The sequence below is a fragment of the Gorilla gorilla genome, chromosome 18 (genome assembly GCF_029281585.2).
Source record: "Gorilla gorilla gorilla isolate KB3781 chromosome 18, NHGRI_mGorGor1-v2.1_pri, whole genome shotgun sequence".
In the NCBI taxonomy this organism is placed as follows: domain Eukaryota; kingdom Metazoa; phylum Chordata; class Mammalia; order Primates; family Hominidae; genus Gorilla; species Gorilla gorilla.
This window is the reverse complement of record NC_073242.2, coordinates 24,507,112-24,520,058: the sequence shown is the minus strand read 5'-3', so window position 1 is coordinate 24,520,058 and position 12,947 is coordinate 24,507,112. Positions and strand designations below refer to the sequence as shown.

Here is a 12,947-nt window from a genome sequence, read left to right as displayed (position 1 = left end):
AAAGTGCTGGGATTACAGGTTTGAGTCACCACGCCCAGCCCTATTTGTATCTTTGATCTAAGTATATCTCTTGTAGACAACATACAGTTGGATCACATTAAAAAAAAAAATCCATTCTCTGCCTTTTGATTGGAGTGTTTAATCCATTTAAATTAATGTAATACTGGTAAAGTAGAATTCACATATGCCATATTGCCATGCAATTAATATATGTCTAGTGTCCTTCTTATTCTTCTGTTCCTCCATTGCCTTTTGTGCTAGATATTATCTAGTATGCCATTTAAATTCCTTTATTAAAACAATAGTTTCTGTTACTATTTTCTAAAATTACTTTCTTAGTGATTGCTCTGAGGATTATAATTAACATCTTATAAAAATCAATTTTGGATTATTAGCAACTTACCTTTTATGCTATTTATGCAACTGTCTTTTAAATTAGAGAGAAGAAAAAGAGAGTTACAATCAAAAACCAATTTATACTGTATGTTATATTTACTTACATAGTTACCTTCACCGGTGCTCTTTGTTTATTTTTTTCATGTAGACTCAAGTTACTCTCTGATGTCTTTATTTCAGCCTGAAGGATTACCTTTAGAATTTCTTATAGGGTAGGTCTTCTACCAATGAATTTTCTCATTAAAAGAAAAAAGTCTAGGAATGTATACATTTCCCCCTTTTTCAAAGGATAGTTTTGCTCAATATAAGTTTTGGTTGGTAGCCTTTTTCTTTTGGTACTTTGAGCTTCCATGGTTTCTGATGAAAAACCAGCTGATAATCTTATTGAAGACTTCTTTTTCTGAGATGGAGTCTCACTCTGTCACCCAGGCTGGAGTGCAGTGGCTCAGTCTCAGCTCACTGCAACCTCCGCCTCCCAGGTTCAAGCAATTCTCCTGTCTCAGCCTCCTGAGTAGCTGGGATTACAGGCATGAACCACTACTCCCGGCTAATTTTTTGTGAGTAGAGACGGGGTTTCTCCAGGTTGGCCAGGCTGGTTTCAAACTCCTGACCTCAAGTGATCCGCCTGCTTTGGCCTCCCAAAGTGCTGGGATTACAGGCGTGAGCCACTGTGCCCAGCCAAAGACTTCCTGTATGTAATGGATTGCTCCTCTCTTGCTGCTTTCAAGAATCTTTGACTTTTGACGGTTTGATTTTGATGTATTTAGGTATGAGTCTCTTTGAATTTCTTCTACTGCAGTTTATTATATTTCTTGGATGTGTAGATTAATATTGTTAATAAAATTTAGTCAATTTTAAACCACTATTTCTTTTATTATTCTTTCTGCCCCTTTCTCTCTCTCTCCTCTCCTCTGGAACTTCAATTATGTGTATGCTAATTATGCTTAATCATGTCCCACAGATCTCTGAGACTCTGTTTCTCTTCATTTTTTTTTCTGTTCCTCAGACTTCATAATCTCAATTAATCTATCTTCAGTTTCACAGATTCATTTTTTTGCCTGCTCAAATCTGTTGTTGAACCCCTCTAGTGAGTATGTTATTTCACTTATTGTTACTTTCCAACTCCATAATTTCTACTTAAAAAAAAATCTATCTCTTTAATGATATATTCTGTTTGGTTAAACATTGTTCTCATACTTTTCTTTAGTCTTTAAGACATGGCTTTTTGTGTGTGTTTTTTGGATATAGTTAAAATTGCTGATTTAAGGCCTCTGTTTAGTAAATATAACATCTGGCCTTCTTCAGGGACACTTTCTACTGACTGCTTTTTCTCCCCTGTGTATGGACCATACTTTCTTGGGTTTTTTTGCATGCCTTATAATTTCTTGTTAAAGGCAGACATTTAAAATAATGTCACTGGTAACTCTAGAAATCTGATAATTCCTGACTCTTCAGGGTTTATTGTTGTTTCTTCTATTCATTCTTGCTGTTGTTGCTGCTTCTATCGTTTGTTTCATGACTTTCTTAAATTAAGTTTATGAAGTCTGAATTCTTTATCATGTGTGGCCACCAAAATCTATGCTCAGTTTATTGGGCAGCTGATGACTGAAAAGACATTTTCTTAAATCCCTGAAACCAATAATTTTCCCAGTCTTTGCAATTCTCCCAGCTTACAACTCTGCCTTAGCCTTCACTTCCTGCTTGTGCAGAGCCTCAAGGTCAGCCAGAGGCAAGAGCTTAGGGCTTTCTCGGGAGTTTTCTAAGCATGTGTGTGGGCCTATGCACATGGCCTTCTAGATTCCCAGAAATATGTCTGAGTTTTTCAAAGCACCCTGTGTGCATCTCACTTCCCAGCTTTTCTATTTAAGTTGTTTTACTAGAATATTATTTGCCCAACTGTTATTGCCACAGTTGCAATGTTAAACAATTACCACTGATTGTTTTTCTACAAATGTGTCTAGGGAAAAGGCTATTCACACTGAATGAGTTCTACGTAAGGTCAAATAAAGATGAGCCCAGCAGGTGGGGCTTTCCAGGGAACAGGTGACAGGTAAAACAGTGACCTTTTTTAGAGAATGGAGTTTTGAAAGAGTTCTAATCCCGTTCTGACCTCTTCAGTTGTTTCTAGGCTGGTGGTTTCCCAAGGCTACAACACAGCTAAAGAGAGAGAGATGGAAACAGGGCCAAAGCTCACTGTTTTTTTCTGAGACCCAGCTGTTTTTCTTGAATAAATGCTTCCTGAATTATTGCAGCATGTGGTTAATCCCCAGAGTTCTGAAAAAGTTGATTTTGACAATTTTTTTTTTTTTTGCTTCACTTCTCATAGCTTTTATGGAGGAGAGAATTTTTGAAGCTCTTTACTCTGCCTTTCCCAATGACACCATTGAAATGTGACTTTTCCACATGGCCCATACAGAAACTGCGCTGGCCTGTAATTTACTTTAACCAACAGAATGTGGTAGGAGTGACACTGTATGACTTCCAGGCCAAGACCTTAACAGCCTAGTAGCTTTCATTTTTGCCCTCTTGGAATTCAGCTGGTTAAAACAAAAACAAAAACAACAGCAAGAAAAACCACAAAACCCTGGGCTAGGCCACTGAATGATGAAAGAGAATAGGGAGAAAATGAGGTCCCAGTATTCCAGTGACCCCTGCCAAAGCCCCCCAAATGTGGATGAAGCCATCTTGGACTTCTGTCTAGCCTAGTCACCAACTAAATGCAGCTGCATGAATGAGTCCAGAGGAGAAAAGCACATTTTTAAATTTTATTTTTATGATTCCCTGCTTTTCTATGTAGAGCAAATGATACTGGTTTTCTATTTAAGGTTGTGATTATACATATATATTTACATATTTATTATATATAATATATATCTATTATATATAATATATAAATCATATATGTTATATAACTATATATTACATAAATATATAAATTATATATATTATATAACTATATATTACATAAATATATAAATTATATATAATATTATATAATTATATATTATATAATATATAAATTATGTGTTATATATTTTATGTAATATATATTTATATAAATATATATTTTTAAAACCTAACTCCAGATATTTCCCTTAGATGAGGTGACGAATTGTTTTTTTGTTGTTGTTGTTTAAACGAATTTGAGCTGGAGCTAAGCCTTCTCTAGTTTAGACAATGACTTCCAAACAACATGAGACCAGAGAGTCCTGAGATATCAAAGGCTGGACAGAATCCCAGCACTTGAGGATTCTTTAAGAAGTGACTTTAATTGAACCAAAGACCACTTACTGGCCACCACACCATGTCCCCTCCAGCCAGGAAGTAGCCTCTCACTGTGTCTCTTTTGGTCTTCACTGTGGACTAAAAAAAAAAAGAAGAGAGGTGGGTGAGGGAAGACGTTAGCAATCAGAGGCATCTCAAAATGGCCTAGGCCAGGCAGGGATTGCAAACTGGGAGTCCTGAGGGCCAGATTCGGATATCAAATATATTTTGTTTCTCCCAGAGTTTTGGATAAAATTTCAATTTTGTGTCTTTAGAGGAAACATAAACTCTTCAGGTCAACAAAGCTCCTACCACTTGTTGCTACAAACATTTATTTTATGATAACCTACTTGGTCTCCCTAGACATTTGAGTCTTAGGCTCATGGCTTGTCTATGATGTTTTATCACTGATACCATTTATTGAGTGTTTACTATGTGCCAGATGCTGTGCCAAGCACTTTATATGCATTACCTCATTTAATCCTTACCAACCCCTATGAGGTTTGTGTCGTTAGGCCAATCTGATAAAGGAAGAAACCGAGGCTCATGTCTCAGTCTGCTTTGCACTACTATAACAAAATACCCGAAACTGGGTGATTTTTAAACAACAGAAATTTGTTTCTTACAATTCTGGAGACTTGGAAGTTCACTATCAAGGCACCGAGAGGTTTGGTGTCTGGTGAGAGCCTGTTCCTCGTAGATAGTACCTCCTCTGTGTCTTCACATGCCAGAGGAACAGAAGGGCAAAAAGGGGTAAAACTAGTTCCCTTGAGCTTCTTTAATAAAGTCTGTAATCCCACTCATGAGGGCTCAGTTCTTATGACTTAATCACCCTCGAAACGCCCCATCTGTTAATACTATCACATTGGTGATTAATTTTTTCTTTCTTTCTTTTTTCTTTTCTTTCTTTCCTTTCTTCCTTTTTCTTTCTCTTTCTTTCTTTCCTTCTTTTTCTTTCTTCTTCCTGTCCCTTCCCTTCCCTTTCCCTCCCTTCCTTCCTCCCTCCCTCCCTTCCTTCCTTCCTTTCTCTCTCTTTCTTTCTCTCTCTTTCTTTCTTTCTTTTCTTTTATCTTTCTTTTTCCGTTCCCTTCCCTTCCTTCCTTTCTTTCCTTTCTCTCTCTTTCTTTCTTTTTTGAGACTGGTTCTCACTCTGTCACCCAGGCTGGAGTGCAGTGACATAATCATGGCTCACTGTAACCTTGAACTCCTAGGCACAAGCAGTCCTCCTGGCTCGGCCTTCCAAGTATCTGGGACTACAGGCATATGCCACCATGCTCAACTAATTTTTGTGTTTTTTGTAGAGATGGTATCTTACTATGTTGCCAGGCTGGTCTTGAACTGAGCTCAAGCGATCTGCTCACTTCGGCCTCCCAAAGTGCTGGGATTACAGGTGTGAGCCACTGTGCCTGACCTTTTATCTCAAAGTTGTTAATATCCTTAATACAAAAAGAGCTCCTGGAAATTGATAAGAAAAAGAAGAAGAACCTAATAGAAATAAGGCAAAAGATATGAAGCCATAGTTCACATAAAGAAAATATGTGGTGTTTAAACATACGTAATGGGGCCCAACCTCATTCATTGTAAGATAAATGCATATTAACAATACTGGCTGGGTGCGGTGGCTCACGCCTGTAATCCCAGCCCTTTGGGAGGCCGAGGCAGGCGGATCACGAGGTCAGGAGATTGAGACCATCCTGGCTAACACGGTGAAACCTCATCTCTACTAAAAATACAAAAAAAATTATCCAGGCATGGTGACGGACGCCTGTAGTCCTAGCTACTAGGGAGGCTGAGGCAGGAGAATGGCATGAACCTGGGAGGTGGAGCTTGCAGTGAGCTGAGATTGCACCAGTGCACTCCAGGCTGAGCGACAGCAAGACTCCGTCTCAAAAAAAAAAAAAAAAAATCTTTGAGATATTATTTTTCCTAGTCTGACAAAAATGAGTTTGACAATACACTGTTGGTGAGAATGTGACAAAACAGACTTTCTCATCATTTCTGATGTGTACACCTAAGGAGTGCAATTTGACACAAACTAGTATAATCACAAATGCATATATTCTTTAATATACGCATTTCTGCTGCAGGGAATTCTGCTGCAGGGAATTTATCAAATAGTGTACAGAGTTTATTTATTTATTTATTTATTTATTTATTTATTTATTTATTTTTGAGACGGATTTCCACTCTTGTTGCTCAAGCTGGAGCTCAATGGCACAATCTTGGCTTACCACAACCTCTGCCTCCCAGGTTCAAGTGATTCTCCTGGCTTAGCCTCCTGAGTAGCTGGGATTACAGGCACACACCACCACACCTGGCTAATTTTTTTATATATATTTTTTGAGATGGAATCTCGCTCTGTCGCCCAGGCTGGAGTGCAGTGGCACGATCTCGGCTCACTGCAAGCTCCGCCTCCCGGATTCATGCCATTCTCCTGCCTCAGCCTCCCAAGTAGCTGGGACTACAGGCGCCCACCACCACACCTGGCTAATTTTTTGTATTTTTAGTAGTGACGGGGTTTCACCATGTTGGCCAGGCTCATCTCAAACTCCTGGCCTCAAGTGATCTGCCCACCTCTGCCTCCCAAAGTGCTGGGATTACAGGCGTGAGCCACCACGCCTGGCCTAATTTTTGTATTTTTAGTAAAGATGGGATTTCACCATGTTGGCCAGGCTGGTCTCAAACTCCTGGCCTCAAGTGATCTGCCTGCCTCGGCCTCCCAAAGTGCTGGGATTACGAGCGTGAGCCACTGCGCTGGGCCAGGGTTTGTTTATTATAGTACAGTTTATTATAGTAAGAGATCGGAAACAATCCAAATGACCTTCAGCCCGAGACTAGTTAAATAAATTACAACACAATCATCTAAGGAAATATTATGCAACTTTTAAGAAGATAAGGAATGTCTATGTGCTAATGTGAAAAGATATCTAAAAGATACTGAGAAGTGAAAAATAAAAAGTTAAAAAACAGTATAAGCTACCTTCTGTTTAAGAAAGAGGGAAATATGCATATTAAAATTTGCTTGGATTTGCATAAAGACACTTGAACCACATGCTAATGTACTAACAAGCTAATAATATTGGTTACCTGTGGAGAGAAGGCTAATATTGAGATTTTTCATCGCTTGTCATAAGTGATTTTTATTTTTGAGCCATGTGACTGTATTGCCTTTAAAATTTTTCTTTAAAGTAAAAAAAAACACAGTTGGGCTGTTTGTAATCCCAGCACTTTGGGAGGCTAAGATGGGAGAATTGCTTGAGCCCAGGAATTTGAGACCAGCCTGGGCAACATACTGAGACCCCATTTCTACAAAAAAAAATTTAAAAATTAACTACCTGGCAGCTGAGGTGAGAAGATCACTTGAGCCCAAGAAGTCGAGGCCGGAGTGAGCTATGATCGCCACCACTGCATTCTAGTACCCTGAGCAACAGAGGGAGATCCCACCTCAAAAAGCAAAACAAACAAAACAAAAACAAAACATGAGCTTCGAAGTAAGGGAGACAGGGATTCTAACCCTAACTCTCCTAACTTACAGGATGAGGATCTTAAATTATTTGGGCCTGTGTTTCCTTATCTGTAAAATGGGTATTGTAACAGCATCTTTCTCATAGGGGCCTGTGAAAATTACATGAGAAATGTAAGTGAAAATGCTTAACACAATGTCTGACAATAGTCCACACCCAATGCATGTTTAAAATTTTTAAGTTCTGATTACTCTATAACCTTGTGTTAGTTTCTTCCTCTCACAGTCAGTATCTTAGCTCCAAAAGGATGAGGTTAACTCCGGACCTCTAAACAGACATTTCCTTCTCTCTTCATCCCCCATCCCCCAGTGGCCTGGCTTACCCATAGTCCAACAGCCAGGACAAAGAGGAAGTACAGAACTAGCACCGCGACGTCCCCAGGCTCCAAGCCCTTCTGGGGAAACGCATCCAGGGGATCTGACTGTGGAGGCTGAGGGCTGCTGGCGCCGCTCTCCATGGTCCTGAACGAGACCTCTGGATCCTGAGGAAGGGCAAATGCCAGTCAAATACCAGATCCTAACATCATTCTTCTCACCCTTTCTGTAGCTACCTCCCTAGGCCATCCATGAAAGAGGACCCATGGGGAGGGATGTGTGGTGGAAGACAGATCTTCAGGGAAGACAGATCCATCCATCGATCCATCCACCCATCCACTCACTCATCCATTCATTCAACACATATTCATAATGAAGTCACATCAAATCTGCAGTCAATTTTATCACTCACTTAGCAAAATAGAAAGAAGCATAAACAATTGCAATAGTACAGATGATTTCAGCAAGCATGTGTCCCAGAGTGAAAGAAAAATGAGACACCTGAGTCAGTCTCCACTTCCGTGGTACCTCACAGCTGGGTGAGAGTCAAGTCAACAATTTTGTCCGAGGCTCAGCCAGACACCATAATCTTGTTCCAATGCTACACATACCCATGAAATTTAATATATTTAATAAACACCCATATTGCATCTACTATATCCTGGGCATCATTTTAAGTGTTTACTAACCTGCGAAGTGGGCACTATTGTTATCATCCCCATTTTACAGATGGTGAAGTTGAGACACAGAGACACAGAAAAGTTAAGTAAGTGCCCAAGGTCATAAAGCTGAGATTTGAACTCAATAATCTTGCTCCAGAATCCATGCTTTGAGCCACTAATCTAAGCAGTTTTCTCAGTACCCTGCAAATCCATGGGCAATTTAAGGAATTCTTGTGGTAGACAGAGAAATGGCCCCCAAAGATGCTTACCTCTAATCCCCAGAACCTGTGAATATGTTGTTACATATCAAAGGACAATTAAGTTTGCAGATAAAATTAAGGTTGGTAGTCAAATCACTTAAAATTGGGAGATGCCTAGCTGCAGCTAACCTGAAAATAGGGAGATGCCTGGATTAACTGGGTGGGCCCCATGTAATCACAGTAAAAACAGAATCAGAAGAGATAGCCACAGAGATGACAGCATGAGAAGGATTTCACTCAACGTTGTTAGATTTGAAGATGGGGTAATGGAGCTACAAGCCAAGGAGTGCAGGTGGCTTCTAGGAACTGGAAAAGGCAAATTAATAGATTCTTCCTTAGCACATCCAGAAGGAATTCAGTCCTGCTGACACCTTGATGTTAGCCCAGTAAGACCTACTTAGAACTTCTAACCTCTATAACTGTAAGGTCATAAATTTATGTTGTTTTAGCCACTAAGTTCATGGTAATTTGTTAAAGCAGCAGTCAGAAGCTAATAAAATTTCCAAGGGTGATTTTTGACCACAAGTGATCAGGGCATTGACTTATTTCTGTGTTAAGATGCAACTCCACTCTCTGTCGGCCTTTGGGCATTCGGGAATGAAAATACTTGATCCCCGCCCTCTTGCGATGCACAGCCCAGTGATGGGACAAAGCCACCCATGGACAACAACAGCACAACGTGATGTTTCACAGAGGGCAGGTTCATGGGGAGAGATGTTAAGAATTCAGGCTCAGAAGCTGTACAGCTTGGCCGGGCTCAGTGGCTCATGCCTATAATACCAGCACTTCGGGAGGCCGAGGTGAGTGGATCACATGAGGCCAGGGGTTCAAGGCCAACCTGGGCAACATGGCGGGACCCCGTCTCTACTAAAAATGCAAAAATTAGCTGGGTGTGGTGGCGCATGCCTGTAGTCCCAGCTACTCAGGAGGCTGAGGCATGAGAATTGCTTGAATCTGGGAGGTGGAGGTTGCAGTGAGCTGAGATTGTACCACTGCACTCCAGCCTGGGCAACAAGAGCAAGACCTTGACTCCACCATTTACACTTAGCTAAGTTTGTTTTATTTTATCTTATTATTTTTATTTATTTATTTATTTTTTTTTTTGAGATGGAGTCTCACTCTGTCTCCCAGGTTGGAGTGCAGTGGCCTGATCTCGGCTCACTACAAGCTCTGCCTCCCCGGTTCACACCATTCTCCTGCCTCAGCCTCCTGAGTAGCTGGGACTACAGGCACCCACCACCACGCTCAGCTAATTTTTTTTTTTGTATTTTTAGTAGAGATGGGATTTCACCGTGTTAGCCAGGATGGTCTCGATCTCCTGACCTCGTGATCCACCCACCTTGGCCTCCCAAAGTGCTGGGATTACAGACGTGAGCCACCGCGCCCGGCCTATTTTATTTTTTAAGAGACAAGGTTTCCCTATGTTCCCCAGGCTGGCCTTGAACTCCAGCCTCAAGAAATCCTCCCACCTTGGCCTCCCAAAGTGCTGGGATTACCAGCCCAGCCAAGGTACATTTTTAAAGTAAGAAAAAACTCCAACACTTTTCATTTTATGTAATCTGAAGGTAGGTTGTGGACTCAGATAGTGATAAATGGGATTTTTGCCCACATGAATGTCTGGCGGGTCCTCTGAAAATCTTTATCGTGTGGGCAATACACATTTCAGGAAGTCTAGAATTTCAGGCCTCCCCCTACTGAATGCCAGTAGCACTCCCAAATTATTGTGACAACCAAAAATGCTCTCATACATTTTGAAACATCTCTGAAGGCCAGGAACACCTCCAGTGCACACATGTGCTCTCGGTTAAAGGATGTCAGTGAAGAATTTCTAATAAGAAAGTGGTATGATCAGACAGGGGGCAGCCTTGATGAGAAGCAAGAACGCGGGCAGGGAGGTTATTCTGGAGGTAGTGACTCAGGCTTGAGACCATACATAAGCAGGGGTTAGTCCATTCCTGCTGTTACAATCAAATACCTTAGACAGTGTAATTTGTAAACAACATAAATTTATTGCTCACAGTTCTGGAGAAAGTCCAAGATCAAGCTGTCAGCAGATTCAGTGTCTGGTGAGGGCCCGTTCCTCATAGGTGGCACTTGCTTGCTATGTCCTCATATGGTAGATGGACGGGTCAAGTTGGCTCTCTCAAGCCTTTTTTGTTTTATTTTTATTTATTTATTTTGAGACAAGTTTTCACTTTGGTGTCCAGAGTGGAGTGCAGTGGCACAATCACTTTTTCTCTTTTTTTAAAGAGACAAGAGTTTTGCTCTGTTACTCAGGCTGGAGTACAGTGGCACAATCACAGCTCACTGCAACTTCAACCTCCTAGGCTCAAGAGATCCTCCTGCCTCAGCCTCCCAATTAGCTGGCACTATAGATGCGCCACCATGCCTGGCTAATTTTTTTGTGTGTGTGTAGAGATGAAGTCTCACTATGTTGCTCAGGGTGGCCTCAAATTCCTGGGCTCAAGCAATTCCCCCAACTCGGCCTCTCAAAGTGCTGGGATTATAACCATGAGCCACCGCACCTGGCCTCAAGCCTCTTTTATAAACGTGCTAATCCCATCCGTGGGGGCAGAGTCCTCATAACCCTATCCCTCTCAAATGCCCTGCCTCTTAATACTATTGCATTAGGGATTTAGGTTTCAATGTAAGAATCTGGGGACAGAGGGACATGCACATTCAGATCACAGCACAGGGAGTAGATTAGAGAAATAATTTGGAGGCCATGTGTGGTGGCTCCAGCCTATAATCCTACCACCTTGGGAGGCTGAGGCAGGAGGATCACTTCAGCCCAGGAGCTTGGCTACAGTGAGTTATGATTGCCCCACTGCACTCCAGCCTGGGAGGCAGAGCAAGACCTTGCCACAAACAAACAAACACACACACACACACACACACACACACACACACACACACACACACACAAAGACTAACCTAACCTAACCTTTCTCTGTGCAAGAAAGTGAGAGAAGGCCTAGAGGTGGAGACTCCCTTTCAGGGTAAGGGTGGAGGCTCTTAAGGGAGGTTCCAAGCAGGAAAAGCATTCTGGCAGCTTCAGGAGGGGAGGGGGTGAGGGGACCCTTGTGGGTTGTCTCAAGGGTGAAGCCCCATTAGGTAAGTAATGTTCTCATCAGACTTTACAGGGGAGGAGGCTGGGCACAGTGGCTCATGCCTGTAATTCCAGCACTTTGGGAGGCCAAGGCAGGAGGATCACCTGAGGTCAGGAGTTTGAGACAAGCCTGGGTAACATGGTGAAATCCCATCTCTACTAAAAATGCAATTTTTTTAGGTGGGTGTGGTGGTACGCAACTGTAATCCCAGCTACTCTGGAGGCTAAGGCAGAAAGATCGCTTGAACCCGGGAGGCGGAGGTTGCAGTGAGCTGTGATTGTGCCACTGCACTCCAGCCTGGGGGACAGAGTGAGACTCTGTCTCTGGAAAAAAAAAAAAAATACTTTACTTTACAGGGGGAGTGATGGCTCTGAGAGTTTAAGTCGTGTCCAAAGTCACATGGCTGACAAGTGACAAAGCTGGGACTCGAATCCAGTCTGATTTCAGAGTCTGTGTTTTCAAATACTTCAACCTGCTGCTTCCAAAACAGGATTTGGGGAAAGATGAGGAGTAGAAAAGTGCAGGAAGCAGGTTTAGGTGGAGGCTGATGCTGAACTGGGGAGTGGGGCAGAGGGAGGAGGGAGGAGGGGCGGCGGCTGCCTGGTAAGCCAGTCCTCCCCGTCCCTGCCCGCCCCTTCCAGACCTCTGCCTGCCAGGCACCGAGAGAGCGGTGGGAGAAGCTCCAGCAGATAAACAAGTTATTCATCATCGCCGTGGGGCCCACAGCCGGCGAAACTGGCACCGATTCCAAGCCCTTCCTGAGTCTCCGGGAGGTGGGGCCCAGCCAGGGGCCGCGAGGGACGTGGCTCCATCTTCACGGTAGAGACAGGAACAGCGACCAAAGATGCTGTGGAGCCTCAGCCACAGGATCCCAGGAGGAACCCTCCATGCGCTCCACCCTCTGCAAATTCATGCAGTAGGTATACTGAGAATCGGCCCTAACACTTGGTGAGCATGATTTCTATTTGAGTGCCAGGCATGGAGCACAGCCCTTTGAGGCAAACGTGATTTCACCTCCATTTCACAGGTGGGAATCAGAGGCACGAGAGGGGAAAGTGAGCCTAACTCAGGCATAGCTGTGCCGCTTGCTTCTAGGCCGCAGTCAGTGCCGCGGGTGGGATCCCAACCCAGGTTTGGAGGTGGCCATTCCTGGCTGGTCTTTCTTTCCTCCCGCCCTTCTCTCCTTCATTCTCTCTTTCCCTCCCTCTGGCTCTATTTCTTTCCTGCAAGCATTTATTAGGCACCAGCTGTGTGCCAGGCTCCATGCCAGGCCCTGCAACTCAGTGGAACATTTATTAGTCACCAGCGGTGTGCCAAGCTATGCGTTAGGTCTTGTGACTCAGTAAAACAAATGTTATTAGGCAGCAACTATGTTCCAGGCTCTGTACTAGGCCCTGGGGACTCAGTGAAACAAACA

At 42.8% G+C, this 12,947-nt stretch overlaps 1 protein-coding gene across 11 annotated transcripts in view; it reads right to left on the bottom strand.

The window, feature by feature from the left end:
- SLC5A11 (solute carrier family 5 member 11) overlaps window positions 1-12,947 on the bottom strand; it is a 68,176-nt gene that overhangs the window by 48,035 nt on the left and 7,194 nt on the right. For 8 of the 11 annotated variants that reach the window (XM_019012866.4, XM_031003036.3, XM_031003034.3 and 5 more), the window contains exons 3-4: window positions 7,507-7,665; window positions 3,688-3,759 (exon numbers count right to left, since the gene is read on the bottom strand). In XM_019012866.4, the coding sequence (XP_018868411.1) occupies window positions 3,688-3,759; window positions 7,507-7,641 (207 nt within the window). In that variant the 5' untranslated portion in view covers window positions 7,642-7,665. Of the gene's footprint in view, window positions 1-3,687; window positions 3,760-4,286; window positions 4,379-6,995; window positions 7,105-7,506; window positions 7,666-12,947 lie in introns of those variants that run through there. The other 3 variants (XM_055365532.2, XM_055365531.2, XM_019012868.3) reach the window with 3 other exon arrangements.